The sequence below is a fragment of the Alligator sinensis genome, unplaced genomic scaffold (assembly GCF_000455745.1).
Source record: "Alligator sinensis unplaced genomic scaffold, ASM45574v1 scaffold311_1, whole genome shotgun sequence".
In the NCBI taxonomy this organism is placed as follows: Eukaryota; Metazoa; Chordata; order Crocodylia; family Alligatoridae; genus Alligator; species Alligator sinensis.
The window spans coordinates 1,184,876-1,201,185 of record NW_005842355.1 but is presented as its reverse complement, the minus strand read 5'-3'; the positions used below and the strand labels follow the sequence as shown (position 1 = coordinate 1,201,185).

Here is a 16,310-nt window from a genome sequence, read left to right as displayed (position 1 = left end):
CTTTTGCAAATGAAAATAAAGCTACTGTGAGAGCAGCTCCTTCAATAATGTAATAAGTTTTTCTTCTAGCCTCTTCAACAACAAAGAACTCTCACAAGCTGCAAAGTCTTTCTCTAAACCTTTTTAATGGAAAAACTTCATAGAAAATATTTCATATCCTTTTACTTTTTTAATAACATATAACTATATACATGATTAAAAACTGGAACAAAAACTGCAGAGTTTGGGAAAAAATGCTGAATACGTGTGGTTGGTACATTAAAAAGATTTTTCAGAAACTCATGTACATCAAAAGCAGCTACAGTGACAAAGCTGAAAAATGGCAGTTGTATATTATTTACCTGAATTTATTTGAAGTACACAGAGACATACAAAACCACACAAAAATAATACAGAAGAGTATACAGTATAAATGCTTATTGCTAGCACAGAAGGTATTTTTTAAGACTAAATAGCAAAAAAGAAATAAAAAATCTCCTTTTCACATTTTATATTGCAGTTAGAACGTTAACTAATTTGTCAGTTGCTGTATTTTTTTTTCATTCTGACATACTACAGCAGGAGTACATGACATTCACATTTAACAGCTCAGGAATACTTTGTTATTTTGTTTCATCTCCATGTTTGTGAATGTTTTGTCATTTATTAATCATGTATACATATTGCTTTAAACACACACGAAGAACTGACATGAGTTATAAATACAAAACGCTTGTGAGGCTCAACACTGCAAGGTGCTGAGAGCACTCTAAGGCCCTGATCCAACAAAACATTTAAGGATATTTAACTTCAAATACACGAGTAATCCCTCTGAAGTTGACAAGTCAAAAAAGGTGAGCACATTCCGAACGGTGTGTTGAATTAGGCCTACAGTGCTCAGCACCTTGAAGTACGGAGCATATGGTTAGAAAGCAGAAACTGATAAACACATGAAGCTATAATTCTGTCCTTACACTCCGTGTAATATAGGTACAGTAGACTATTTGCTGCACTTTTAAATAAATGTTCTTATTCTAAATTAACAAAACAAAAAGCAAGCAGGCAAACAAATGAGAAACTGGAGACTGAGTAAAGTCTGCAGCTGGAAAGAAGAAAAGACTGCAGAAGGGGGAGCAGCAGGGATTCCATAGGCAGGGACTGGTGTGACACTGTATTGTAAAAGTCTCACTCTTCAACAGGCCTGCTCTTGTTTTGGTGCTGTGTTAGAACAAGAGTGGGTATAACTAAAAAGTACAGTAGCAGCAATTAAGCTCTCCTTGGGCTTGCAAGCATAGGGAGGACAGCAAGCCTTCTTTTCATAAGAAAACATAAAATCAAGCAAACTCGCCTGTCAGGAAGGTTTTTGCCAAGTTCTTCCAACATTAATGAATACATGTCACAATTTCCCAGCTGGCTAAAGTAGAAACATCTGCTGTAATCATGAGCGGGTTGCTGGCTGAGGATCCTGCAGAGTCTGTCTATGCAGATATTTCATTAAAAATAAAAGCTAGGCAAATAATAAAAGCTGAAATACTTCTGTAAAGCCTTTGGGATCCCTTTCCACCATCCTCATGCTCTTTTGGCAGGCAGGTAAAAAAAAAATTTGAACATTCTAAGTGAGGGATGATTTTATATAGAAAAGATGTAAAACATTTATTAGGATAAGCTGTGAAAAATCAGAAGGCTTGTGTGTTCAACAGAAACCAAATCTCACTGATAAGTATCCTTTCAGATTGCCATAAACTATATAAAAATGTAGCTCCCCCCAGCCTGACCCCTTCACAATATCATGCTAGTTGGAAAGTTGCCAGCGTACCAATATTGGCTGGCTCCAATTCAAAATATTTCATTTTTGGCTTTTAACGAACAGCCATAAGACTTGGTAAATTGCTCACTGTTAGAACTGTGGGCCCAAAGTCCCATATAGAATAAGAATCTCAGCCAAGGCTGCCCTATTTGAGAAGGCGATTTTAAAACAACTTGCCTTTTTTATAGAGAAAAAAGTGTGCGTGTATTTGGGTGTGTAACAGTTTTATAACTGGAACACTTCTTATGTAGTCTTCAATCACAATTTTAGCTCTTGGCATATGATTTAGGGAAAAACGTTCTCAGTGGAGTGCTATGAAACCACACAAAGTTACTTTGCATTATTTATGCAATTATGTGCCTGTTATATATGTTGTATCTTAATTTCTTAAATATATACTGTGTAATGCTTTTATTCCTGAGTGCTGGTCCCCAAAGGAATACAAAGGGTGGCATCATGTGCTGTCCTGCACAACACGGTGTTTGTCTTCTTAGGAATTCTTTTGAGGAATCTTTATCGTCACAGTTTTAATTTCAGAATATTCTCTCAGTCCACATTCACCCCTAGAACACAAAATTGTAGCTTATCGGCACATGCCCATTTTTTTATGTATCCATAATATAAAGCAGATGAAATCATGATGCATAACTTCCAGGCCCAGGCACAGGCAGTTTATTATACTACATACCTTTATACTTAATTAAGGATCATTTCTAAAAAAACCCTGAATTTCAAGTTCCAGTTTAGGACAGACAGAGATGTGTTTGGTAGGAGGTAGAGCCACTGTACAGTCCAATCTAGGATTGCAGCAGTAACATGAATTGATGGCCTTCAGCCTTGCCAGGGCTTGGAAGAACATTCGAGTGCTAAGAGGTAATATTTCAGCAGCACAATTAGCCCCCATGTTCCCGCTTTAGAAAGAAAGGCCAGCAACTGAATGCCATGGAAATCAAACATCCCTAAACTAGACATGCACTAGCTCCCTTACCTGCCTTTTTCTTTTCTACGACTGGTTTCTGCCCAATATTTGGGGAAGGCAGGTAGCATCAGTTACACAGGATGGGGTGAAGCAGGAACTTAGGCATTAGCGCCTACTTAGATGAAGTGTTCAACCTGCTCTGACTCCCATAGCTAGACATGCTTCTTTAGACCTGGCAAAGTGAGACCCAGCAGACCATATAATCCCTGGAGTAAAGCACTCTCTAAATCTCATCCACTGAGATTCAGTTCTGCTTTGGATAAATGATAGTAAAAAATTGGCACTATCCTGGCTCTCAGTAGATATTTCTGCAATATCTGTCCTATGTCTTCTCTGGGACAATTCTTTGGAGTCAACAGTGTGACTCTTCACTCTTTTTCTCCAACAAGCAGCTTTTTAAATTTCCTCTGCATATATTTGGAGTGATTGGCAAGTTAGTATTTGATATGTATATTATAATAGTGGTTAGAAGCTGTAATCAGGGATTGGGGTTCTAGTATGCAGGGTACCTTACATATATAAAACAAAGGACAGTTCCTGCCACAAATGTATAAATGGAGTATCTCTTCAGTCTAGCAAATTGCAGTACTAGCATTTTCCTACCCATTTGTAGGGGCATTTGTTTCTTGTTTAGAAATTCCCCAGCAAGACTCTATACTTCGTACAGCTTCTTTATTTGTCTGAAGAAAAGCTGGAGAATTCCTGCCAGTGGACCTCATATTAGTGTGTTGGTACTTTGTGCTGCCATCTTTCAATATCCAGCTATGCAGAATATGCACCATTACAAATATTCTGGGGGTGCATCTACATGTTCATTAATGTACCATAGTTACAGTGCATTACATTTAGTACTTGGTTAACGAAGTACTAAATCAATGCGCAGTAACTCATGCTACTACGTGGTAGTGCTGACACAAGTTTTCAGTGGTGCTTACTGTTCAGTAGCCTGATACTACTGTGCAATAGCATATTAGCATTGTTTTTTGCCTGGCATGCTACTGTGCAGTGTTATTAGGCTCCTGTGCAGTTAGCGTCTCATGTTAATCGTGCCCACAGCAGACTCCCCTGAACACCCTTTCAGAATCGGATGAGGCTGCCCTCTTTAAACCTCTGGGTCTGTGCCTAATGCTGCACAGCTTGTTTAGAATTTACTTCCAAAGCACAGAGTTTACACAGAAAGTTTTTCCCAGTGCAACCCCTCTAATCTCCTCTTGGAGCATTAATTCATTTGATGAAATGTTAATATTCATCAGGCCATTCTACTCCACCTGCAGTTCTGACCCCTTTCCAGGATGCCTCTTGGCACAGTAAACTTTACACCTGACTTAGCCAGCTGATATTTTACTCAGTCAGCCTGATGTTCCAGTAGGCAGCGTATCAATTACAAGAAGCTAAGTATAGGCAAGGAAAGGTACTCATGAAGATTTTTTACAATTAAAGTTTGAATTGGACAAATCCCCACAACCTTCAGTGGAAAGTCTCAGTTTTGTCTTCCAAAGAATGACCAAACCAGTTAATTAATCAAACTTGGCTGAGCCACAGAACCATGGTTCACTTGAGGTTGTCACAGAGCTGCGTGGAGCCTAGGCACTAATGCTAATAAGTCTCTTTGTGTGAAAGTTTCTGTTTGATTCAGGGCTGAAACTTGGCTCCAAACACCTGTTGGACACATTTTTGTAAGTGAATAGTTAACCCAGCCAGGGTAGAATACAGTGCCTTTATGTACCTGCCAGCTACCAGCTGGTGTCTTGTCCTAGTCTGGCAAACATAGTTAAACATATCTATGGTCAACTTCTTTTCAGTAATAGGGGCCTTAAACACATTTTCTATTTTAAACTGCAAGAGGTAGGTAAATGTGAGGTGCTGTGAAGCTACTAGTGGTGTGCAAAGCCAGCCCTATTCGATTTGGATTTGGATTTGGATTCAGCCCAAATCAGGGGCCGTGAATCGATTAATTGATTCAGATCACTGTCCCTGATTCGATTCGGCCAAACCCAAATCTAAAGATTTGATGCTGATTCAGAGAATCAGCGATTCAGATATAGACACAGCTTTAAAAGTTTTTTCTACATACCTCAAGGTACCAGCGCGGCTTGCGATCACTGCGATGCTGGGGCAGATGGACTGACCCACGGTGTGGGGGGGCTTCCACGTGTTCAGCGGCAAACCCAGAAGTAGACTGGAAGTACTTTCAGTCCACTTCCAGGTCTGCCAGGAAGCACACAGGACCCTCCCTCCCCCCGCACCTCCTCAGTTCAGCGATTGGCCATGGGAGGACCCCGGGTGCCCCCCCAGACCCAGGGGACACCAGTTGCCAAGCCGGGGTGGGGGCACGGGGGCCCCCCCTGCGTGCTCCCCAGCGGACCCAGAAGTGCTTCTGGTCCACTTCCTGGTCTGCTGCTGAGCATGCTGGGGAGCTCCCCACACTTCTGTGGGACACCCCATGCACCCCAGCATCGCAGCGTTCAGGAATGTAGAAAAAACATTTAAAGCTGTGTCTGTGTCTGAATTGCTGAATCTTTCTGAATCTTTCCGAATCTCTCTGAATCAATTTGGAGGGTTTCAATTTGATTCAGAGAGATTAAAGAGTCCTCTGATTCGGTTCAGATTTGGAGATTCGGCCCCCAAAACTTTGCACAGCCCTAGAAGGTACTTGCTAATTGATTCTCTCTTTTATAAGCCAATCAGTATGTCTGATACAGCCAAAGTAATCACAGAAGTAAGACTCCCAATGACGGTGTTTGCAAGAGCATGAGAAAGCTGTCATAATGTTACTGTTGAGCAGGTAGCTTGGTTATTCCAGACACACAGTTTTCTGGAGTAGATAGATAATTGCATGTTCAGACATAGGGCTAGGTAGTCCCTCCAATGTACTACTGCCCTGCAGAGAAGCAGGGGGCAGTAAGGATGCCTTACTGCAGGGGTGGCCAACCTGTGCCACAGATAGTATAGGTAGGCTCTGTTTGTAGCATGCAACAGATCAGTGAGGGAGTAGGCTGCAAAGCAGAAGGTAGAGCAAGAGATCAAGCAGGGAGCACAAGGCCAAAACCAGAAAGCAGACCAAGAGACTGGGCAGGGCGCTCAGAGTATGGAACAGAAAGTGGAGCAGCAGACCATGCAGAGGAATGGGATCAGAGTAGAACTTGGGGAAGATGTGGGGCTAATTTGTGCCATGCCTGCCAAAGAGTTTGTCATCACTGTCCTACTTCATGGCCACATTACACCTAATTTGACTTCTGTTCTTGGACCAGGGAGACAACAGTGGCTGCACACCTGAGAAGGAGACTATGGGTAAGGGATAGGCATTCCCTTAAGTAGGGAAGGAATAAGATGCACTTCCATAGGGACTGAATTAATTTAATATCCAGCCTCCTCAGCTCAAGAACAACAGATGATCAAGGTTAAGAATGTGACTTAGAGTCCTATTTTTTCCTGAGCTGTTTCTGAGCAGTGCGACTGTATACACTGTACCTTGTAACACGAGCCCAAGCTGAAAGTTCTACTGCTTTGAAAGCTTTACATGGCAGTAAATGGTGGGTATAAAGCAAAACTGAACTTCGCAGAAGACTGGACTCAGACCAGAACCTGTCTTTGGGACATTTCTAATTTAAAATGGCTACTTGTAGTTCACCTGATCCCCTTTAACAATGGGTCACTTCAATATCTTTGGAGCTGATTCTCCACTGCTTTGCACCTTGACTAGTCACAAACTTTGGTGCAAAGAGACTGTGAAACTGGGGTAACAGGTCTCAATTCTTGATTTTTTTTCAAAAGGATATTAAATGCAAAAACACACCAAGCCACTGTTACTGTAATATTAAGGCAACGCAGCTAGGACCTCTTGTTCTACTCCTGTTTTTCTAATGCATGTATGTAGCTCACTAATATTTGGGCTGGCAAATGTATTCCTTAAAGCACCAGGATGTATTGTCCATGTTTAGCTGGCACTGTGTATTTGTGTGTGTATGTGAATGGATATACCCAGAGAGAAAAAACAAGGGAGAAATAGCATTCATGATGAACTATAACTGATCAAAGAGATTCTTATGTGAGCAGAATGGTCCTTCAGAAGAGAGTTAACAGGTGTCATTCTGGGGGAGATATTATTATCGAACCTAAACATTAATTATAAGGGAGAGATTTTCAAAGGTGCAAAAGGGAATCATGTGTCTAACTCTCACTAATTTTCACTGAGAGTTCAGTGCCAACTTTCCTCTGTGCCTCTGAAAAATCAAAACTTGCACACACTTTTTTACTCATATAGATAGTCAAGAAGGTCACTCTTGTGAATTCTGTTAGTATGTAATCTGTCAAGATCAGTATTTTTAGAATATTTTCATGATGATAAGAATTAGATGGGCTGAAATATTTATGCTGGATTTTAGCTCACCTCATAACTCATGAATGTAAAGAATGATTTATATAAAGTGATGCTTAATGAGGGAAAATATTTCCAGTTGTAAAGAGCCTATTTTATGGTTCAAGTTTTATATGTCACATATTTATAGTTTTAAAGAGTTTATTTGGATTTTACTGCTGAGTTTGTAGTCAGCCATAAAATACTTAGAAGGCCTAAGCTGGACTTCAGCAGTACATATACCCCCTACACAGAGGTGAACCTTACCTTTTAAGCATGTATATTAAAAATACATAATCAGATATGGTACTTACACTATTGATAACATAAAACTTGTGATTTCCATGAGGACTAAGTATTAGTAGGGCTTTAATTTAGTTATAGTAGGAAGAAGATTAAAGGTGGGGTTCCATTCCAAAAGATCAGACATTTACTTCCAGTTGGAATAAGGAAGAAGGCAGAAATACTGTGGAATAGAAGGTGATTTTTTTAAAGGAGTGTAAATACAGTTGTCTGTCTTTATCAAGGCCTGATTTCATTTAAACATGTTGTTAAATGTAGAAGAGATAAATAGCACTTTAATTAAATACAGATATTGCAAAATGTGGCAAACAATAAAAGCAGGAAAAAATACTTAGAGCTTCAATTAAGGAGGCAAAAATAGGGCAGACAAACAGCAAACAATGGCTCACCTTGGAAAACTGCTTGTTAATACACCTGAGGACAGATCTCATGAAACACACAGCTTGGGTGCATCTACATGTGCAATTAATATGACTGAATAAACTCTGACACAATTTGAGCCAGAATAAACTAACCTGGATGTCACTATCTACATGTGTGTTTAACCGGAGAAATTTACTCTGCCATTAGATAGTCTGAAGGAACTATCTGATGAGGCAGTCTAATTGCTGTGTAAGTGCACAGCAAATTAGTCTACTGTGCAGTAAAGCGCATGTATAGATGTGTCCCTTTGGTATGAACAGATGCTTTCAATCCATTCAGGAATGAGAAGCCAGTTCCATTAATTCACCCTCCTGTTCCAAAAATCCTCACAGGAAAATAGCAGTGCCATAGAAATCTAATACATACCCAATTCAGAACAGCTACCAATTATCTTATACCATATTCCCCCCTCTATGCCATCAGAGTATCTTCATATGTCATTTGGAGTCTAAGAATGTCTTAACTTTTATTGGCTTGTATATCTGGGAAAAAGTTAAGAATGTTACAAACCTGATACTTACATTTCTCTCCCATTGCCAGACATTTTAAACCCTCCAAAAGGACTCTGGGCATTTAAGGCATTGTAACAATTTATCCTGCCAAAAGAAATTAAATTTGGGTGCATTGTCAGACATATATTTGGGAAATCCAACAGATACAATTTGAACTCAGACAGAAATTACTATACTTTAATTTGCAGTAACATATTCCTAACATAATAAAATATTTAAATCATAATCAAATCAATGTATACTTTAAAGCTCAATCATGAAGAGAGCGGGATTGGGCCCTTGGGAGACCAAAGGAAGGAATTAAATAGCTTGGATTCAGTGTTAGTAATGAACTGTTAATTTGCTGACAAGTTTCAATCCCAATTTAAACACATTGCTATTAGATTTGAGGTTGTCTTTTTCAACCTGATTTCTCTTGGATCTTTAATTTATCCAGATCTGACACATCAAATTACAAGCTGTTAACCTTCAGAAGTGGGTTTACCAATTCCCAGGAGTGGAGAGAATGGGTGCCTATTGTTTTCTTGATTTATGTACTTTGACTTCAGAAACTGATTTTTTGTGGGGCAGGCAGCAGAAAAACTAACAAGATTTTTAAATATGAAACTAACAACGGACATTACAATTATGAAGTATTTGTTTTCAGCACTGCCCATCAGCAGGCTAGCTGCTGCATTAACACAAAGGAAGGTATTTTCCCATCTTTTGATGAGTTTACAATCCAAAAGAGACAAAGAAAGAGCAGGGAAAAGGGACACAGTGTACATGTGAGGTGGGCAGAGTGACAATGGACTACCTCCCTCCCCCTGACAGTTGTTAGCTATCTAGAACAAGCCTGATTAATCTCTGGGTTACTCTAGATACACAATTCAACACAAAGGGTGGAAAACTGGAGTCACACAATAAGAGTGAGTCAAACCCTTTATCTCCAATAGCTGGAATGCAGGGTGGCTGCTGTCTTACCAGACTGTCCCAGCTTGCATTGCTGATGAGACTGTCAGAGCCTTGTTTATGTCATTTGTAAAGACAGCAGCTACCAATCCAAAATCTGAGTTGTTGGCTCTTTCTATGACTTCATCCATAGTTTTAAACCTCAGTATTTCTTGAACAGGCCCAAAGATCTGCAACAAAGATTAATGATTAATTTGTAAAACAGCCCTGTCAAAGGTATTTTATCCCTGTTTTATTCTGCTTTTTCAACTGTCTTCCTTCTCTGTTTTACTCTTTACCAATTCCCAGAGCAACATTTATTAGTGGTAACAGCTCTCTGTAAAACTGTGTGAGCTTTCCCAAAGCAGAGCCTTAAAAAGAGCAGCTGCCCCATGAAACTCATCAACCTCCTTCCTTCCTTATCTCTTCTGTGAACTCTGGAACTTTACAGCTGATGACAAAAGTTGAGATTCTTTACCCAGATAGTTGCTGAAAATGTTTTTGCCCACAAAGAGGTCTGAGAGAGTCAAGCCATTGAGTATCAGGAGGCATATTGCATTTACAGCAATAAATTCCAACTCTAAAATTTTCAACTTATAAAATAAACAGAAGAAACTGAATCCTGTTCGGATTCAAATTTATGATGATCTTGCCCCAGGTGTGTGAATACCTCTTCCTTGGCAATCCGCATGTCATCTGTTACATTGGAAAACACTGTAGGTTCAATGAAGAAGCCCTTTCGTCCTAATCCTTTACCCCCACATTCGAGTTTTGCACCTTCAGTAATTCCACTTTGGATAAGTTCCAGGATCTTGTTGTACTGTTTCTTATCAATCTGAAAAGGTGAAAGGGCTATTTCAGTTGTAGTCAATATGCTTGACTAAAAAGCCAGAATTAGACTTCAAGCATGTCTGCGAGTTATCACCCCTTGACTCCAGCATATGTTCAGTCTGGCTTGAATCTGAACAGTACTAAAAACCTGTAAATGCCTGCTGACTTCCTCATCTCAAAGAAGACTGTAACCCATATTAAGCTTCATGTGACTTTGTCACCCCAAGGTGGCTGCCGTATCTACCAAGATTTATAACTTTGCTACTGCCATCTAGTAATCAACCTGTTTTGGAACTCCAAAAATAGTGGGAGATGCTTTTAATTCAGTTGTCCCAGATTCAGGTCTTACAAATGTCCCAAAAAAGGACTGATGCTGTGGTAACAGGGACATTGGGATCTTTTTCTAAGTTTGCCTAACTGGTGTTCAAAACTGACCCATCTTGGAGCTCCACACTCACAGTCATAGCAATATGCATAACTTTTTTTGGAGGATGACAGGCTACAGCGGAGACTGGTGGAAGTCTGACCATCCAACAGGTCTTATCACTGCATGGCTTAGAAGTGCACAATATAGATTTAAGGCCAGATGCTATCCCTTGCTGCTGTGAAAAAATGTTACGGAATTTGGCAGTGCACTCACATAATATGTGCGTTCATCAGCTACAAAACATGCTTTGCCTAGAATGAGCCCCACTGCTCACTCTAGCCTTGGGCTCGGCAGAGCTAAGATGTTCCTGCTTTACCTGTGGACCTTGTTCTGTAGTTGGGTCAAAAGGACTCCCTACTACTCTCCTCTTGGCACGCTCAACGCTTCTTCTGACAAACTCTTCATAGATCGATTCTTCCACATAAATCCGTGATCCAGCAGTGCAGCACTGGCCTTGATTGAAGAAAACCCCCTGGTGAGCTTGTTCCACAGCATAGTCCACTACAAAACCAAGACAACCACTTGCTGCCATGAAACAATTCACTGCTCTGGCACCATCATCATATATGTTACTTAGCATTGTGTTTTCATAATTTCAAAGTAGAAGCAGTGGATTTGGTTAAAAAAACCCCAGACATAGTGTTATTCTATGGTGCTATAACTGAAGACAATTCATTTCATTTCACATAGCTGTAAGGTTACCATATTTCCAGTTCCAAAAAAAGAGGATACCTGTCGCACGGGATGGAGGTGCTGCCAGTGCCCCACACTCCTGACCCATAGGCCCCCTGCCCGCCTGGTGCCCCTTATCCTCAACCCATAGCTCCTGTCCCTGCTGCTGCCCCTCACTCCCAACCTGCAGACACCTGGCCCTGCTGGTGGCCCTCACTCCCGACCCACAGTCTCTCTCCCCGCCCCGGCCATGCTGGTGTCCCTCATTCCCAACCCACAGCCTCCCGTCCTTGTTGCTTCCCCTCTTCCCCTCACTCCCAATATGCAGCCCCCTGGCATTGCCAGTGCCCCATACTCCCAACCCACAGCCCCTCACTCCCACGCCACAGCATCCCTAGCCCTGCTGGTGCCCCTAACTCCCAACCCACAGCTCTCTGCTCCACCCAGCCCTGCTAGAGGTAGCCCCCAGCTGCCCCCATCCTGACCAGGCTAGAGCATAGCATCTGCAGTGGCTCCAGTTCATGTGGGTGGTGGTGCAGGCTGGAGGCAGGAGGAGGGGAGACATGTGGCACCCCTAGTCCTGGGCTGGGGTTCCCATGCCATGCCAGGTGGCCTGGTTATAGCCACTCCAGGAAGTGTCTCCCAGGTGCCCACCCTTACAAGCATGGGCACTAGCCTTAGTGCTGCTGGCCTGGCTGTGCAGCTCCCCAGCACCCCCAAAGGGCCTCTCCGCCCCCTTCCCCTGCCACAGGGGCAGGTGCCTCTCTCCTACCCCCCTGCCCTGCCACAGCCCCAGCACCCAGACACCTTTCCCCAGTGCTGGCAGGCACTTGCCCCACCCCCACACCCATCCCCTCCACACCCCCCTGCCCCCCTCCCCCTGGACAGTCCCCAAGCCCTGGCCCTCCAAACCCCACCCCCACCTCCATAGACTTACCTGCATCCAGATGTCAGGGCTGCTCCCACCACCCTGCCTGGCTGCATGCCAGCCACATGTGTGTGCACGTGCAGACTCACATGGCGCCCCCTGCCTCCAGTCGCCCCAAGCAGCTCCTTGCAGGCTGCCTGCCTGCAAGGAGAAACCCATGCTTTCCTCCTTTAAAGAGGAAAATCTGTGATTTTCCACCAGCAGATGGAAAACCTGGATCCCTGGTAAATATGTCCACTGCTAGGGCATGCCGGAAAATGCAGTTCTACCAGCAAAATCCCAGACATTTGTTCCTATTTAAAACAACCATCCCGATGGAGATCAGAGGACCCAAAAAAGAGGATGTGTCGGAACACCAGGACATATGGTAGCCCTATGTAGCAGTTCCTGTGAAAATATGGTACAAGCTGCATGCATTAAGAAATCAAATACTTTAGACTCACAAGGCATGATTTTGCTCTCATTTATACAGTTTGACACTGCTGTAGTGCTGGTGACTTCAGTGGACTTACACTATTTACAGCAGAGGAAAATTCAGGCACAATAAACAGGGTTAAATTCTATTTCACCTTTGCATGCCCAAGTGGCACTTACATAGCTGCATAATTGGGTTCTGGCCACTGTCCAAATGGCTTTTCTGCACCTTGCATCTAATATTGACTGGACAAAGAGCATGGGGAAGCATCCATCTCACTGAGCATACTTTTGGCTGCATACATCTTCCCTTCTTGGCTGCCCAGTGAGCTGGCTGAATTCAAAAGGAAAACTGGAGAGTGGTCTGGGCAATGGCCAGCTTATGACCTAGTGGTGGTTAGACCACTTTGCTCTAGAAAGAAATATACAGTTTCACATCCCCTCTTGGCAAGTGAAATTTTGGGGGGGGCTGGGTCTACAGCTCCAACCAGTAGGAAACTGGGCCCAAAGGTGGGAGAGTCCTTCTCCTCTCTATCACTTTCAGCAGGTGTGTATACACTTGAGTGATCCTGTTCCATCATAGGTGGAATTAGAATCCAGTGTTCAAGTTCCACAAGTTGCAGTTACATGGCTATATAAGTGCCACTTGGACACACATTAGACATGAAATGGGATTTGGTTTGCAGAGTCAATTTTTTCTTTTGGGTATGGAAGAAATGGTCCTTATGAGCCTTTCTAAAGATTAAAAAAGGCAACCTATTATGTAGCAACGTGCTACAGTACTTCAAAGCACGGCTTAACAGTTTTTTTTTAAATAAGTAATTCCATTTCCACCACAAGCTTGAAACTCCTGTTCCCTGACAGTCAGGAAAAGGCTGAAACCAGTAATGCTTAGGACTGATTAACTGCTTTCTTTTTTGTTTCCTTAACACAGTTTTGCACCATGAAGTGCATGGTATAGTTTCAATGGGCTTGTCCTCAGTTTCTGCAAACTTAAGCTCACATTGTTCTGCAAACAGAACAAATAGTGCCTTTGAAATAGCCACTGAGTTGTCTACAATTCTTAAATAATAGGTCAGTAGCTTGTATCTCAAGTTGAGCTTTCATAGTATATTTGCAGACAGGCAAATACTTGCTTAGGTTCTTTTAGAGGTTTTTTTGTATGGTGAACTGTGGAAATAACTGTCCTTCAAATTCAAATTTCCCCTACTGGATAATAAAAGTAGAGATGGGGAAGAAACTCCTGAAACATTTCTGGTAGATAAACAGTTGTAAATGCTTAAAAGAACAAATTGTTCATTGAATTCTCCGAGTTGAGGAGAATTGCCCAAACTGTAGATTTGGGCAAGAGACTGACAACAGTCCAAGGTGGTTACATTAAAATTATGGATTAATTATTATATTCATTGCTTGTATCGGGTTATCCAACTGCAGACAGTACAATGCAGTCAATGTTTGTCTTTATGCAGACAGGTACACATGTAATTTAAAATATGATTTAAAACCATTTTAGTTAGCCAAGTGGAAAAGGTATAGGAACATTTTCAGTCTGAATCATTTATTTCAACTTAATTTAGAACAGTTAGGAATAGGCTGGAACTAACCCAAAAAAACTGTTCTTAAACTGAAGTAGGAATGCACCTACAGGGGTTTGCACGGGTTTAATTGTGGGTGAGCCTGTGGATATATCTGCATGGGACAAAGTTTTGATGTAATCTAAGGTATGAGCTGAAGCAAATAGCCTAGTAACAGAAGTTACACATAAATCGGTACAAGTGACTGAACAGCAGTTCAGATCTATAATACAACAGAAGTTGAGTTCACATAAACCACTTTCTAAAATAGCCAAAACTGGTTTAAGATAAACCTGGTTGGATGTATTATCAGACTTAACTGATTTAGGCTAAATCAGTTTATTGAAATTCTGTCCCAGATCCCCTCCAGATTCAAGTTAACTCACAGTTCCCCAGCATCCCAGGATGCTTTGTACCTCCCCTGCAAACCCCACATTGCAGGGTGGGCAGGCTAGCTGTGCCTCAGACTGTCTGCTCCAGACAAGCAGGGAGGTGTGCGCTAGTGCTCCCTGGCTTCTGGCCTGAGCCTTTGCAGGGCTGTGGCTGCATTTCCAGAATCAAAAGTGAATGTCTGTTTACGTGCTTATCAGTTCAATCTATGCACCTTACACTAACCTGTGAAGATTGAATTGATTCAGCTTCACGCTTTTTGACTGTCTGTACTTAGCCATAAAGAGTTATTTGGATATAAGCCCCCATGGAGACACACTGGACACAAGCAAATGAACACACGACTCTGAGACAAAAAATGGCAGAGCTTTCCTGCGCCTCAGCTGCTCTGCAGTAACTGGTCATATGCATGCTCTTTCTCCCAGGAAATGCAAGCAAGTAAGTGTGCACAAGGGCAGTTACCACAGAGCAGTCCTGCAAGGTACAGTCCTGCCCTTCTTTGCCACAAATGAGCTTCTTGATGTGTCTGTTCCCTTATTCCAGTGAGATAGCCTTTTGGGTTTTAGTGTTGTCACTTAGGAAGGGCTTAAGCTAACATTAAAAGCCTCTTATTTCCCCTTGAAAAAATATACAGGGTTTTACATGTGTTAACATACAGGGTTCTACCAGACCTAGGCCAGTAGAACTGGTAAAAATCTTTCCCATTTATTTAAGGCAACGGTAGCTGAGAGTTTTTAAGCTTTACCCTAATCTTTAGAGATCATAGGAGAGCTTTGAAGGCAAACTTGACTTGTAGCCTAGCCCAGATCCACACATGGCACTGCTTTCTTTTTTCAAGCCTTATTCCCTTTGGTGGCAAAGAAACCTCTCCAAAGCTGCAGAGTGTTGTGAGTTTCTCATACCCTGAAACAAGAGCTCCAGGCAAGGTGTGAACTGCCCCATTCATCTTAATGGGGTGTTAACTTTGAAACCTCCTGCTTACAATTCATATGTCAACATTGTTAACTATTTAATTGCTGATCATTTTAGCAGAAACTTCCCATTTTAGCAGAAACTTCCCACAACCCTAAACTACTGCCTGAACCTTCTTAGGTGCCAAAAAATCCCAGCTGCACACCCTTACCCAACTGCCAAAACATCCATCTCCCTGTGACAATTTGTAATGCACAGATTTGAAATGCCAAAAATAAAAAAATGAAGGAGAAATGTAAGGTAATGCTTACTATTACATGCATAACAAAAGGAGTACTGCACTGATATTATTATCCACTATCAGACTTCATTCAGTAAACCCTTCTATCTTTTAAGTTACCTGTAGCTGTCACTGACTGTCCAGTTCTAGAGTACTGGAGCACCCGAATTAAGACCAGAGTAGCAGGGCATTGATTATGATTCATGGTTGGCTCTAACCCTTGTTTTACTTTACTGTTCTCTTTGAAGCCCCACAGATAAAGTTAGCCTTTTAAAAAGCATACCCATAGGCAGTTACAGTAATGTTTAACAATTTGGTTAGATGCAGCCTCAATGTTTACTTTGTTAGCTTGACTTTCAATGGACAGATATAGATTGAAAAGAAAATGACAACATGCAAACATGTTTTTAAGGTAAATGTGCAAGAGCTTTCTTACAATCAGCATCTGCAAAAATAATGTTTGGGCTCTTCCCCCCCAACTCCAGAGTAACTCTCTTCAAATTACTCCGTCCAGCTGCTTCTTGGATCAGCTTCCCAACCTGAAAGGAAATGGAGAAACATTTTTACAGACAATGCAGTCATACAGTTAGTA

The 16,310-nt window shown here is 41.8% G+C and overlaps 1 protein-coding gene across 2 annotated transcripts in view; it reads right to left on the bottom strand.

Annotated features, from left to right (window-relative positions):
* Positions 1-1,552: 1,552 nt before the first annotated feature.
* ALDH1A2 (aldehyde dehydrogenase 1 family member A2) overlaps positions 1,553-16,310 on the bottom strand; it is a 43,924-nt gene continuing 29,166 nt past the window's right edge. Inside the window, exons 7-12 of one of the 2 annotated variants that reach the window (XM_025210551.1) lie at positions 16,155-16,257; positions 10,865-11,049; positions 9,961-10,125; positions 9,324-9,481; positions 8,359-8,444; positions 1,553-2,349 (exon numbers count right to left, since the gene is read on the bottom strand). In XM_025210551.1, coding sequence (XP_025066336.1) covers positions 8,366-8,444; positions 9,324-9,481; positions 9,961-10,125; positions 10,865-11,049; positions 16,155-16,257 — 690 coding nt within the window. In that variant the 3' untranslated portion in view covers positions 1,553-2,349; positions 8,359-8,365. The remainder of the gene's footprint in view (positions 2,350-8,358; positions 8,445-9,323; positions 9,482-9,960; positions 10,126-10,864; positions 11,050-16,154; positions 16,258-16,310) is intronic. The other variant, XM_006029090.3, reaches the window with a different exon arrangement.